Here is a 15,620-nt window from a genome sequence, read left to right as displayed (position 1 = left end):
TAAACCAGTAACACGGACCCTAATGTTCAAGAAGTGCGTGATATGTTGAACACTGACCGTAGTCTGAGCATCCAAGCAATCTCAGAAGAGGTCAGATTTCAATACCGTTCACGATATTGTTCAGAACGATCTGGGCATGAGGAAAATCTGTGTGAAGCTGCAACAATGCGTCGTCGTACGCCTGCCAGCTTGTCACCGAGGAATTGGCCAAACACTCAACGGCTACGTTGCCACAGTCTGGATACGGCACCACCGGACTTCTTCCTATTCCCCAAGATAAAGAAAGTACTGGTGGGAACGCGGTTCAGGACTCTGGAAGCCATTCAACTCGCTACAATGAGGGCCCTAGATGCCTTACAGGTTGTCGACTTCCAGGGAGTCCTGGTAAATCCGGGTTGTCGACTCCAATGGGGACTACTTTGAAGGTTTCTAGTGGAAAAGTGTAGAAATTTGGCCAATAAATAAATTTACTGACCTCAATCCGGTTACTTTTCATACACACCCTGTACTCAATCATATCATTTATTTTCGCACACACCTCATGCATAAATATAATTTTCCTTTTCCCAAATCAGGAAAGAATGAGATGATTCATTCTTGGGTTTCCAACCTGATAGGATCTTCTGCTGTCCTGTATTTCAGTACACAGTACGTCCTCTATTTACAAACTTTCAGAGATGCAAGCATTAAAAAAATTCAAGCGTGCCCAAAATTTCAAATTTGGCACCAATGAGTTTGATCTATGCAATGCCGTGTGGCATAGAGGAACTGGTACATAGAGCACAGTCTAAACAACGTATCAATTAAACCATTGATAAGTGAAGGATCTGTTCAGAATTTTGCCTGTTATTCCTTCCTGTGTACTGAGATATTTTTTTGGCTCCAGCTATATCACTCGCACCAATAGATCAGTTCTTCACAAGTCATGGTTCCCACCACCCAAACTGAAATATAAAATTCACACTTTTTTCCAGGTTGTCACTGTTTTTTAGATAAACTATTTAAGGCAGAAATATTAATCGTGTAGCAATCATCGGCCGTAGATTAACTAAAAATTTCACAAACATGACAAATGCTTTGAATGCAAACCAGTCTTCTGGCTTTGGTACAGACCTAAGGTCAATGTGTCATCACGGCACATGGACCAACAATTGCGCTTAGAACTTACAGATGCAGATAAATGCATGGACATTGTCTGCGCATGACTTAACTTGATACATGATCGACATTTCAATTTTTCTAATGCTCTTTCAATCGTAGTTTTACAATAAGGGATTTTAAGGGATTTTTAAAGGTTTTATGATGAAATTCACGGCTATTTCCAGGTTTTTTCACAGTAGACGAAATTCACGGCTTATTCACGGTTTTAAGGTTTTCACGGTTAAGTGGAAACCCTGCAAGTAAGTTCTTAAGTGCAAAACTGTAAACCAGAGTTATATTCCACAGGATCACTCCACTTTTCGATGTCTCGCATAGGTTTATTAACTTACAAACACATTCCACATAGGAACAAGGTCTCGGAACGCATCTTGTTTGTGTTTAAGGACTTACTGCATAGTAAAAGTCATTTACAGTGGAACCTCGTTAAAGCGAGTACGGGCTATAGCGACACCCCCGCTATTACGAGAGATAGCCGATGCACCGTCAATTGACCCTATAATAAGCGTGTTAAAAAATTCGTTTTTACGAGGCCCTTTCGGTGTTGGCTCTCGCCATAGCGAGGGTTTCACCGCCGGAAGACTTTCATCAAGACTCCTTAACCTCTGTAATTGCTAGCGATCTGTTAGAAATGAAGTTAATGGAGTGCTCAGTCTCAAATTTATGTGGTAAACTGTCGTTCGATAAATATAATGATTGACGAAACAATGCTTTGCATGATTTTTATTCAGTGCGGCGCTTATAAATTGTTTGAATAGTTAGTCGTTATTTGAGTAAGGAAATTTAGTGATGCAAAAAAACATCGCCTTTCGTCTGGATTTATGCTTACGTTTATCGGATAGATGTTTATCTGTCGCCGCACCACTCCTGTTCCTGTATATCTGTTCACAACAGGTATATTGGCTATTATTTGTTCCACCTCCGGTAAAGCGACAATTCGCTATAGCGAGTGTTTATTAGTGCACCGTGGGGTGTCGTTATATCGAGGTTGCACTGTATAATGCAACCTACTAAATTTGTCCCCTGAAAGCACAGCATTAAGATTTTTACTCCCACCGGAGCGCAACTTTTAGACGAAACTTATCCTGACTTGCAGGCCGATTTGTTACAAAACCAGCGATCAACATGGATGGCAATAGGTCAAAATGCCTCTTCAAATTATTCCATCCACCATTGTCATTTAAACGAAACGTCAGAGCTGTGTCTCAAAAACCAAATCAAGTAGATCGCAGATTACAATAAAATTATAAAACTTTAAAAAACTGAACTGTGAAAATAAATTTGCTGTAAAACTTAATTTAACACTGGAACCACGGACGGGACTTTATTTTCCCATCGCCCTTTGCAAATGTTTGCCATTCATGTACTAGTGGTTTGATCCCTTTGAAATTTACTGACTTTAATTCATTTTTCATGCTCTTTCGAATGGTTATATCGAAAATATTGTACCATGTTTGGTTCGCGAGAAAAACGACGATTTACATAGCACCGCGGGATGGGCCTTTTTTGTCCCATGTGGGGAAAACATACTATTTCAGTTTTTTTTTTTCACTTATTTTGCATTTAGCATAATAACAGTTTATTACGAAGGGGATCGATGCACAGATACCGTTATTCTGCCAGTTATAAGCGCAGAAGGGAATAATCTGTGCATTGCGCCGGCTGCCAACTCACGCAGCGCCGGCCACGTCACCTCTGCCCGGCACGTCTGCAGGTCTGAGCTTGCAACCAACACGTCAAAATAAGTTTACTGTATTCCTAGTAATACTTGATAAAACGTTTTCAACATAACTTAAACACGTGTTTTGTTCACACAAACCACAAAAAAAAACTGTCAATTATACTTAAACATGACAGGATCAACGTATTTTGTCAATGGGACAAAAAATTCCCATGCCGCGATTTTGGTGGGGTTGGAAAGTTCAGCGGTTCTAGTGCTAAGATGTTTTCCTGTTGTTTCCAAAAAATTTCCCGTTATAACCTGGGCTGCTGATGGCGTGGGTATTAACGCCTTCACACCGTTATTATAACCGGATTTCACGGTAAGCAGCAGTGCACCTAGCCTGGTTGACAACCCAAGAACAATTCATCTCATTCATTCACAGGGAAAGAACTCAATTTTATATCACGGAACAATGTACTTCCCATGGGAAAATCAAACAAACAAACAAAACACGTCGAAGCAAAATCTCGACCAATTACATCGTATGTACAGGGAAGATGTTTCCACTGGTTCATAGTTCCTCCAACAGCAATATAATCTTTAAAATCATCTTTTATCTTCAAAATTAACAAACACAAACATCTAACATTGTTTCCAAATGTTCAGTGACTGCAGCAAACTAGTAAGGCACTCTTTGTATATCACACGCAATCAACTGACACCGTCCATTTATACCGCCATTTCAACTCACGTCCGCTTTTTCAGTCGGGATGTTCGTTCGTTGGCGAGTCCTCAGCGTCCTGCTTCACCGCGACAAACATGATTGGGTCGTCATCAATCTCAGAGTCCGAACGTTCAGGATCGCCTGATTGGACATTCGAATTCAGTTCCTCCTGGCTTGGCAGCGAGTCTGGTATTATCACTTCAGATTCCTCCTGCAAGAGAGAATAGCAATACAGTGGAACTAATAAACGATTTTAATTTTTCCTGGTGAATACTTATGACGAATATTTCTCGGGTTTTCAGCCAGGTTGACGCTTTTATAAAAGCTGACGTTTCGGAACACGACTTGCCTCCCATCCTCAAGGCTGTGTTACCTTATGGAAGTCCAGCTTCACACAATTTGAAAATTTTATTTGATTTATTTATTTTATTATGAAATTTATTTATACAGTGAGTCCTCGTTTAACGTCACTTACCGTTCCTGACAAATGTGTCGATAAACGAAATGACGTTAATCGAAGCATAATATCCCATAAGAAACAATGTAAAATGTGAATATCGGCTCCTAGACCTCACAACTCCTACGCGAAAAAAATGCTAGTGAATCATATGTGGGGCATTTTTTACGGTGGGAATGCCAAACTATCGCATAAATACGAGTTCCTGTCTTCATCGACGACAATAGCAGCAGTGACGTAAATCCTTCTCCATTTTTGTATCTTCCAGCATTTGCTTTTCGGCTCCGCTATGGTGGTTGCCCGGGCGAGAGTCGCCTGGGCATCATCATCGCTGAAACATCGTCGCAGTTACAGGAACCAAAATTATTGTGAACTCTGCAAAAAAGTGGCAACAAAATCTCCGAGTTCTACACGGAAAAATTCCTTGAAATCACTTTTATGCTTCCTGAAAACCATTATGTCAAGTAAAACCTTGCATACCTACCTAAGAACCACCTACGTAAGAATTCATTTTGCAGAAATTTTTGCTAAAAACGTAATCGCAATTAAGAATAAACACACCGTTTTTCACTTTGCTTAGACTGACTGTATTACCGCCCACAAAACGAACAACCTGCAACGCCCGCCGCTTCGCCTTTTTTTTCGCCCGAAATTTAAAAGACTTGACGTTACCGCGAAGCGTAGGTGCGATAAACGAATGACGGTCTCAAAATTTTCGCGACGTTATCGCGAAATGACGTTAAACGGGGTGACGTAGAACGAGGACTCACTGTATTATCATTAAATTTTTTTGATTTGTCTATTTTATTTTATTAAAATTAGATAAAAATGTTGTGTTTAAAGAGGTCCTCTGACCTCAATTTGTACATTCCAATTAAATTTGTACGTAAGACCCTGCCTTTTTTTTCTACATTTTAAAATTAGAAACGCGCCTATCCCTCTGTGGACCTGCATTGAACAGAGCGGGGGAAGCCCGCTGGGAGCGGGCGCAGCACGCTCGTATATTATTATTGATGCAGTTATTCTGTTACTTTAGAGCGCTTCCCGGACTCAATGAGAGCTATCTTCGTCAGTTCGCGACCTTTTTAGCAGCGATAACTTGGTTGCATCTGAGGTCGAAGGTAGAGTCTGGTATTCTCACTTCAGATTCCTCCTGCAAGAGAGAATAGTAATACAGTGGAACCTATAAATAGGGATGGTCGGATCGGATACCTCGGATCTAAATATCCACGGATATTGCCCTTCGTCGGATACATCGGATCCAAAGTCGCGGATGACATCGGATCTGGATTTGAAATTTTGAATAATAGCTTCAGTGAACGTAACGCCCCGTGAATGTAATGGAAATAGATTCTATTCAAGATTCTCTTTTTGAATGCGCCGTCGCATGTGATTCTTGCCCGACTCATGAACTGTTTTGTTTGAAAGCTCTTGCAGAGGTTACGTAGGAGAATTTCAGCCGTGGAGAATAAAAAAGACAAAATACGACTGGCACATAGTGTGACTCTTCCCAAGAGATTGAACAATCTTAGCATTAGGAATTTTAAAATGCTTTTGGATACGAAAATATCCGATCCGAAAGATCCGGTTCCGAAAATCAAGGATCCAATCCGAATCCGAAAAAAATCCTGGATCCGTCCATCCCTACTTATGAACGATTTTAATTTTTCCTGGGGAAAACTTGTGATGAATATTTCTAGGGTTCTCAAGCCAGGTTAATGCTTTTATACAAGCGGACGGTTCGGGAGACAACTTGTCTTCCATCCTCAAATGCTGAGTTATTTGCTGAGAAGTCCAATTTCACACAAAAATTCAAATTTAATGAAATAAAATAAAATAAACAAATCAAATAAAATTAAATAATAGTATAAATAAATTTAATAATAATATAAATAAAATAAAATTTTCAAATTGTGTGAATTTGGACTTCCATAAAGTAACACAGCCTTTGAGGATGGGAGACAATTCGTCTCCTGAAACGTCCACTTGCATAAAAGCATTAACCTGGCTGAGAACCCGAGAAATATTCATCAGACTGTAGAACTTGTTTAGTACGTTTCTAAAGGGACCATAGAAAATGAATGTGCTATCCAGGAAAATGTGCTAACGAGGAAAGTAATTATAGTTCACTCCCGATTATCTTGGATAATGATTAGGAGAGATGGCACGAATAATCCGAAAACATGGATAACCCAAACTTTCACTCAATTGTCTTGTAATGCTCATCATTTACATAAAACAATCAATAAATTATTATTTATGCAGTTATTCTGTTATTTAAGAGTGCTTCCCGAACTCATTGAGAGCTTTCTTCGCCAGTTCACGATCTTTTTAGCGGCAATAACATGGTTGTACTCGTATTATTAATGCTCCATGTATGGCCTGGTTTTGAAAACTACACATCCGTGGCTGTTTGATCACGGGCACAGAAAAGTGGTTTGCACGAATGCTTCAAAACCACTGCTCTACGTCGGAAACTACACTGTCAGGCACCACGCCACGTAGTAGCGTCTCGCACAAGTTGCCCGGGTTGCAACTGCTGCGGGACGCGTATACGCGATCAAGGAGTGCGGCCCCGTGCTGCAAGGCTTGGAAAACAGGAACACGGTGCTCCGGTGAATGCAGCTAGTGCGAGCTCGCTTCCGATTTACAGAAATAATAAGCCTGGTGTATAATTGCATTAATGCAGTAATTCTAGTGATTTTGCATTCGATTTTATTTTTTATAAGGATCGTGGAAAATAAATATGCGAGAGAGAAAATCGTGCATGGATAATCCGCGACACTGATATACCGCAGCCGGATAATCGGGGATAGTCTGCTGTATTTATTTTTGAGTAAAATCTGCAGAGAAACAAATCATTTGCCTTGACCAGGATTCGAATCCAGATCACCCGATTTCCGGTCAAGTGTTTTAGCCAGTTAACACGTTGCGTACGGATGACGAAGATTCTCGTCATTTAGGCGCGTCAACCTAAACAATTTTAAAGCATACAATACGTATTCGTTAGTATGTTTTCAGTTGTTGTTCGTTATTCATAATGAATTGATGCATCATAACGTTTGATCGGGTAAAGTTACATTCTAAACATTAGCTTTTTAACCATGTTTAAACCAAAGGCATTACGCCCTAATAGGCACATATTTCCAATCTCAACACCTCCACCCAGAATCGGCGTTCCTCATCATCATCATTAGTCAGCAATCCTAAGATTGGTTTGACGCAGCTCTCCATTTCTCTCTCCTATCCACTAATCTCTTCATAGCTACATATTTATTCTCTTTTACATCCTTTATTACTCATTGTCCTATATAACTCATTCGGGGCCGTCCCTTGCCCTTTTTCCCTTCCACTTGTCCTTCAACGATTGTCTTCATCAGATCATCGTGCCTCAAAATGTGGCCAACTAAGGTGTCTCTTCTTATGCTTAATGTTTTTAGGAGGCTTCTCTTTTCTCCTACTCTCCTTAGCACTTCCTGGTTACTCACACGGTCAATCCATTTTATCTTCATCATTCTTCGGTAGCACCACATTTCGAATGCTTCCACTCTTGACTTCTCTGCTGCTGTCAACGTCCAAGCCTCGCTTCCATAGAGAAACATACTCCATATGTAGCATCTGATGAATTGTTTCTATGCTGGTATTTTCAGCTTTAAGAAGATTCTTCTTAGGAATTTAAATACACCGCTACGCAACATGTTAAGCTACAGAGGCGTCGTTATCCCATGTGGAAATTTGAGGACTATACCAGACAATGTGGTACGGTCTGCTGAGCATATGATGCCACAAGCAGTCCAAATTGTGTGCATGGCGCCACAGCCAGAGATCAAAGCCCGAACTATGACCACAGAGAGACAGTTGCTCTTGACTGATTTAACCCTTTTGTGCTGAATGCCAATAAGAATGAGGATTTTCTTCCATAAATAACCAATGCCACACCAGTGCGGCGTGAATTTTCCTACCCTAACCAACGAATGCTGCACCTGTGCGGCACGGGTCGAAAAAAGTGACCGTGGTGGACACAATAGACCCACGGACGCGGTCGCCCCTCGAGATCCGCCTTAGAGCCAGCCCAGTCCCTTCTCCGGCCGCTCAGGTTGACCCTTTCCTATCCTCTCCACGCGGTCAACTACTGTTATTTGCAGTTTGTTTTCCAAAAAGAATTTGTTGCTTACATCTGAAATCCAATGCTAGAAATGAATTCATCTTTTTTTGCTGACCACATGGAAATTTCAAACGAAATTCTAATGTTAATATCAACAGAGTTATAGAACAACTAGTAAATATAGTAAATCCGTCTATATCAAGGTTAGAACTTCGTTAAAAATTTCTGAACGCTCAGAAAAAAAACACAAAATTCATTTTGAATGTAAAAAAATCTATGCGAACAACAAATATTTGCATATATTTTGCATTAATATTTTAGCCAGTTGACCGCGGACTCGTGCTAGGAAGGGGCTTTTAATCCTTCAAGGGTCTGGGACAGAGGCCGAGGAAAGGGATTGGCGCCCCACTGAGTTGGGTTCAAAAATAGTTAGGGAGGGAACCACTGCCTTCAGTTGATTCAGAAAAAGCTTCGTACAGGGTAGTAGAGAAAACTTTCGAGAGACTCGTATTGAGGAAGAATTTCCCTCAACGAAGGTCCGGTGTGAAAGGGTTAAGTATACCAGGACTAGCTATGGGTTTCTCCCACAATTTGTCCACTGCGGGTGACTCAGTAAAGTAATCACTGTGGCTAGTCCTGTTATTCTGCCAGTCTGTGACATCAAGCAGTGGTTTTGAAGCATTCGTGCAAACCACTTTTCTGTATCCGTGACCACACAGACACGGATGAGTGGTTTTCGTAATCAGGCCTTACATGGAGCATTAATAATACGAGTACAACCATGTTATCGCCCCTAAAAAGATCGCGAACTGGCGAAGAAAGCTCTCGTTGAGTCAGGGAAGCACTCTAAAATAACACAATACAGTGAGTCCTCTTTACGTCACTTACCGTTCCTGAAAAATGTGACGATAAACGAAATGACGTCAATCGAAGCATAATATCCCATAAGAGACAATGTAAAAAGGGAATATCGGCTCCTAGACCTCACAATTTCTACATGAAAAAATTTTAGCGCATCATATCTGGGGCATTTTTTGCGATAGGAATGCCAAATTATGGCATAAATACGAGTTCCTGTCTTCAGCGACGACAATAGCAGCACTGACGTAAATCCTTCCCCATTTTCGTATATTCCCGCTTTTGCTTTTCGGCTTCGCTATGGCGGTCGCCCGGGCAAGCGTCGCCTGGGCATCATCATCGCTGAAACATTGTCGCAGTTACAGGAACCAGAATTATTGTGAACACGGTGAAAAAAGTGACGACAAAAATTCCGAGTTCTGCACGGAAAAATGCCTTGAAATCACTTTTTAAGGTTCCTGAAAAACGTTTTTATGTCTAGTAAAAGCTTGCGCACCAATGCAAGAATTCATTTTGCAGAAATTTTTGCTAAAACCGTAATCGCAATTATCAATAAACAACACCGTTTCACACTTTGTATAGACTGACTATATTACCGCCCACATAACAAACAACATGCAACGACCGCCGCTTCGCCTTTTTATTCCGCGCAAAATTTAAAATACTTGACGTTATCGCGAAGCGTAAGTGCGATAAACGAATCACGGTCGTAAAATTTTCGTGACGTTATCGCGAAATGACGTTAAACGGGATGACGTAGAACGAGGACTCACTGTAATGGCATAAGTAATAATACATTGCTATAGGTAAATTAAGAACATTGCAAGACATTTAAAAGTGGAAGTTTGGGTTATCCATGTTTTGCGATTATTTGTGCGGTGTCTCCCCATCGTTAGCCAGGGTAATTAGAAGTGTACTGTAATCGACATCTTGGTCAATGAAATTCCAACATTTTTCTGTCTTGATTTGTTTTAACATTGAAACCCCATAAGGCAAATTCAAATTTTTGTTTTGGACGCACATTGTGAGGTCAAAATTGTAAAATTTTGCTTTCACTCAACAAAACTTAGGACCTTTCCCCATAAGTATGCCAATAGGGTGGTTTCCTATTATTTTTTTATTGCCTAAATCGAAAGATTATTACTCCTGGAGTGCGCATTTCATGCTCTTAGATTTTCGAATGACGATATCTATTTTTCACGATTAAACAAAAAGTGAAAATTTTCAAGCACACGAAAACGCGACGGCTGAGTAGGAATACTGGGAAAAGTCAGTGTTACGTATTTCTGGTTCCAGCTCTCGCAGTGTGAGGTGACCTTGGGGCGAGGCTTGAGCGCTGATACGATGCAGGGTACTAGCAGGTAGCAGAGTACCATGCTAGCTGGTAGCGCTTGGATTTAATAAGGATTTTTAATACCCTATCAAACGAAGGAAACTTTCCAAACTTAATTAATTTTAATGGTTGATTATTAAGACATGTTTCCCTGAGATCTGTGCCTCATGCATGCATTGGTTATCTCAGACAATGTAAAACTCCTATCTACTCATATAGAAACTAGGTCCCTGTGACGTCACGTGGAGCGGAATCGCATTGGCGCCAATCTGGCCTTTTTCAAATGAGGATAAAATTTGACCCTTGCCATTCGTCTAAACCGGTATTTCAAAAACCAAATAATTTGTACATTACGAATACACTAATGGTGGGTAACGAATCGCAATCAATGCCTTTCGTTTTCTTTGGTGAAGGAAACTACCCTATTCTCATGAATATTGCTCGATGCCAAGTTACTAAAATTAGGGGTAAAAAATGACACAGGACCAGTGGGACAGTCTGTATATAAGCGTAGATAGATACTGGGATGTTACCTCTATGGCTTCAGCCTCTACTTCACTTGGTTCAGTCTTGAGCTCAACAGCCTCCGGCACTCCCTCCTGGCATGGCTCCTCCATTGGTTCATCATCGTCAATGACTTCCGTCTTGATCGTGACCTGGTGAGACAAAATTTCATTCGCAAATTAATGCCATGGTTCCCACTCTAACTACATACAGTAAAACCTCTATGTAGTGAACCTCTTTACATCATAAACCTCCCTCCATCAAACAATCCCTACGTACCCGTCAGATTTACAAGTAAATTTATAGGCAAATCTCTATGAGGTGAACCTCTTTATCTCGTAAAACCTCTATACTTCATACCAAGGAGATACCCCTGAGATGGCCTCACTACCTCCACAAATTGTACCGAGACAACAAGAGACCATTAATGCAGCCGCGATTACGTACATGGAATGACATTTTCAGCAATAAATGTTTCATTCTTTTTTTTCCTTATATACCTTATTATGCTGTAATTTTCACGTTATCATTAGTTGTGGCCATTTTGTTCCATATGAGAGCATACCTAACAGCAAATAAGAAAAAAGGTATCCGACTATCCTATTCATTTTAAGTGACTGTTGAATTGCGAGAAATCACATCATTTTCCCCCGAATCATGGTAAAAACTATGCGATAGCACTCGCTTTCTGTAATTATCAAATAATAAATATACGCTCACCGATGCATTCATGTGTGTTTAAACATATAGATATAATGGTTTAAAAGAGAGTATTGTCTTTCATTTCCAAAGGATATGAAAAAATGGTGCCTATCACTAAAACCTCTATAGTGAACCTCCATACATCAAATTGCCCAAATTTTGGTCCCCTCCATTACGATGCAAAGAGGTTTTACTGTATATAGCTTATTATTTTATATAGCTGATTACTGGTCTCCCATGTTTTGCTAAGATGAAAGCCAGTGTCCCGATTGAAATTTGAAAAGGCGGATCTATATTGCTTCCTTAATTATGCGGTCCCAGTAACGTTGTGCGTGGCAAAGGATTTTTGTATCTCCCCATCTAATAGGGACAGGGATGGAAAGGAGTGGAAAGGGAATAGCCTTGCCGTTATGGAAGAGATTAGGACCCAATACAATTGAAACCATAATTTAATGCTTCTACAGAAAGGAAAAAATTTTGTATAAGGTAGCCAAAATGTCCTATTTCCTATATTGAAAAAGCGTTAGGGAAGAACGTGAAGGATTTCAAAAGACCTACAGCCAATCGGACGACAGCCGAGTCGTCTTGTTGTCCACAGTAAACGGTCGTATCGGTTCAGTGTGAAATTGGACATCCAAAGACACGGCCTTGAAGATGGGAGACGAGTCATCTCTCAAAACGTCAGCTTATACGAAAGAATTTTCCTGGCTGAGAACCCGAGAAGTATTCATCAATAGCATGGTTCCCATTCTACCCACATAATAAAATTCGCTGTTTTTTCCAGGTTTTCACGGTCTAAATGTTGTCAAATTCACTGTTTTTAGATAAACCATTTTAGGCAGAAATATTGAATGCATAACGATCATCGACCGCAGGTTAACTAAAAATTGAACAAACGCGACAGACACCAATGGAAACGCAGCAATAAATGTGCCATCTCTCCTGACGCCATTATTATTAATATAGTATTCTACCGATTCAGGTATGTTTTCATGGAGTATTCAAGAAGTGATCTGGGAGACTCCCTTACCTTCCAGCACTACCTTCTTCAATTCACTGTAAGGCCTACTCTCTTTCAATCTATCTAAAAATCCTATTCTTTTCCTTCCCCTCCCTCGTTTCCCTAACATTCTACCCTCTAACACCATTTTCAACATCCCCTCACCGCTAAGCACTAACTCCATCCATACCTTCTGTCTCCTGCTTATCTCATCTAAAAGCTTTCTCTCCTTGCCAACCATGTCCAGCACTTCGTCGTTCCTTTTCCTCTCCGTCCATTTCACCCTCTCCATTCTTCTCCATACTCACATCTCGAATGCCTCTAATCTTCTCTCGTCGTCTTTCCTCAGTGTCCACGTTTCCCCACCGTAGAGAGCTACACTCCAGATCAAACTCTTCACTAACCTTTTCACGTAACACCATTTTCAACATCCCCTCCATTGTTTGCAAAATTCAGCACCGGCAAAAGGTTGTGAGCGGGAAAATGGAGTGACCATCAGGGTGCCAGGGAAATTAAGAAGTGTCTGAATGTTTGCAAGTGTTAATGAACACTACACTGGTTAACACTTGAATGAACACTTTGGTTACCAGTCTTCCGGATTTGGTACAGGCTTAAGGTCAATGTGTCATCATGACACGCGGACCAATAATTGCACTTAAAATATGCGTGTGCAGAGAAATTCGTGGACAGTGTCTCTGCGTGACTGACATTGAAATATGTTGGACATTTCGATTTTTCTTTTGACCCTTCAATCGTAGTTCTAAAATCAAGTTTGAGAGATTTTTTTAAGGTCTTAATTACGAAATTCATGGCTTTTTCCAGGATTTTTCACAGTAGAAATTTTTCAGTATGGAAATTTACGGCTTGTTCACGGTTGAGTGGGAACCATGTAATATATTCAAGAAAAATTTCAATTGGATCAATTACAATATAGCAAGATATGCATAGATTTGCACAGGCATCCCCCGAGTTACGTATGTCTCGACTTACGTAAATCCGTACTTACGTAAGTGAGAACCGTATTTCAAATTATTACGTTAATTTTCGAATGCGAGCACAAAGAAGTAGATATTCGCTCGTACAACCAATGGTAGAAAAAAATATCGAATAGTTATAAAGTTTTTACGTGCTAAAAATAACAAAGTGACCCATTTTTGTCATTCCTCGAAGGAATTTTCATTAATTTCTGTAGAAAAATCGCTTATAAATCCCAAGTCAGCAATCAATGTGAAAATTTGCGGTTCTAGCGATGGATGTGGTTGCGCTCATTCCTGTACGATACAACTTGTTATACAGCATGCACACCCGAGCTCCGACTTTCAACTATTTAAAAATTGTATCCTTAAGTTTGGACATTTCCATTTGTGGAATTAAAAGAAAATGAAGTTCACCCACACCAGACGTACTAGGTTGACCAGAATACGAGCGTTCTCTCTGCTGAACTGCGATAAGATTCTTTTGGAGTGCATTAGTCCAAATAAATTTTGGCATGGCAAGGTTAGTATATAACTCCTAGAGGACATATTTTTATTTTATAAACATATTTTTTTCGTGAGTTCATTGACTAATTTATATCTCTAATGGTATGGTATGGTATTTGGAGGAGGCGACCGACAGCTGAGGTCATTTGCGCCATGAGGGAAGAGGGAAGTAAGGAAGGGTGGAGAGGAACCTGGCGTCGGCATTAGCCTGCTCTTAACGAAAGGCGCCAAGGGGACCACGGCTTAACGTCCCATCCGACGGACGGAGTGTTGCGCTTGAAATGTCCTCCAAACAACACTCAGGCAGGGATCGGGCAGTCGCTGAAAATTCTCTGCCACTGCTGGGATTTGAACCCGGGCCTACCGGGTGGGAAGCCAACACTCTAGCAACCACACCAACCCGATCCCCTATATCTCTAATTTAGTCGCAAACAGCTGACTTCAACAGAAATACTTCACGAGCTAGAAGAGTTGGATGAAAAAGGTGTAAAAGATGAAATATATATTTACATAACTCCTCCAGAAGATGGAAACGAAACATGTGAGGATTCCGGGGACGAAGAATGTAACGATCCTGATCGTCTTTGTGGCCGGCAGCTGCAAGCGGAAGGTGACTTCAACATTGACATTGAAGATGACCCTGGTGAAGTTGATGAGGAAATCAAATTCGTTGAAGAATCATCCCATTCTAAAAGGAGAAGGAAGTCAACCAAAACCCAAAACATAACACGGAGATGGGTCAGTTGTGATCTTACTACCCCTGTTTGTGATTCTTGGAGTACATGTTTTATACCTCCACTGACTTTATCCTCGTCCAGTCACCCATTAGAGTTTTTCGAACTTTTTATTGATGACAACATCATTACGAAACTAATTGAGTTTACAAACCAATATGCAGCAGCGAGGAATAGGTGTGTGCAGGTTTCCAAGGAAGATATGTATAAATTTTTAGGCATATTGTTTTTGTCCGGATATAACTGGCTCCCAAGAAGAAGAATGTACTGGGAAGAAAAGGAAGATGTCTACAATTCACTGGTGTCTAGAATAATGAGAAGAAAAAAGTTTGAGGAAATATTTACGAACATCCATTGTGCAGATAATAGTGCATTAGACAAATCCGATCGTCTCGCAAAATAGCGTCCAGTAATTTGTGAACTCAACAAAAACTTTTGTAGATTTGCGCCTTTAGAAGAAACAATTTCTATCGATGAGGCTATGATTCCATATTTTGGAAGGCACGGATGCAAACAGTTTATTTGGGGAAAGCCAGTGAGATTCGGTTACAAGGCCTGGGTAGCTGCACTCCGCCTAGGGTACTGCATCCAATTTTATATTTACCAAGGGAAAGTAAAGGAAAAAAGGGTTTTCACTTCATCAAGAGGGCTCGGTGAATCTGTGGTGATGGGGTTTGCTGAAAACCTAAAACAAAATTATCCACTGCTGAATTTCTCCCTGTATTTTGATAATTTTTTCACTTCTGCGAATCTAATACACGAACTAACAAAATTTGGCTACGGTGGAACGGGAACCGCTAGAGTGAACCGAATTGATAACTGCCCCTTGCAGGATGTTAAAGTGTTTAAAAGAAATGAGAGAGGTAGATATGACTGTCGTGTACCCCGGGAGGACAATATC

The 15,620-nt window shown here is 40.5% G+C and overlaps 1 protein-coding gene across 3 annotated transcripts in view; it reads right to left on the bottom strand.

Moving 5' to 3' along the window:
- Positions 1-3,281: 3,281 nt before the first annotated feature.
- LOC124172702 (trichohyalin-like) overlaps positions 3,282-15,620 on the bottom strand; it is a 97,538-nt gene continuing 85,199 nt past the window's right edge. The window contains exons 7-8 of one of the 3 annotated variants that reach the window (XM_046552168.1): positions 10,832-10,954; positions 3,282-3,756 (exon numbers count right to left, since the gene is read on the bottom strand). In XM_046552168.1, coding sequence (XP_046408124.1) covers positions 3,583-3,756; positions 10,832-10,954 — 297 coding nt within the window. In that variant the 3' untranslated portion in view covers positions 3,282-3,582. Of the gene's footprint in view, positions 3,757-5,055; positions 5,156-10,831; positions 10,955-15,620 lie in introns of those variants that run through there. The other 2 variants (XM_046552169.1, XM_046552170.1) reach the window with 2 other exon arrangements.

The sequence above is a fragment of the Ischnura elegans genome (assembly GCF_921293095.1).
Source record: "Ischnura elegans chromosome 13 unlocalized genomic scaffold, ioIscEleg1.1 SUPER_13_unloc_2, whole genome shotgun sequence".
Taxonomy (NCBI): domain Eukaryota; kingdom Metazoa; phylum Arthropoda; class Insecta; order Odonata; family Coenagrionidae; genus Ischnura; species Ischnura elegans.
The sequence above is the reverse complement of the archived record's forward strand: the minus strand, read 5'-3'. Positions and strand labels throughout refer to the sequence as shown.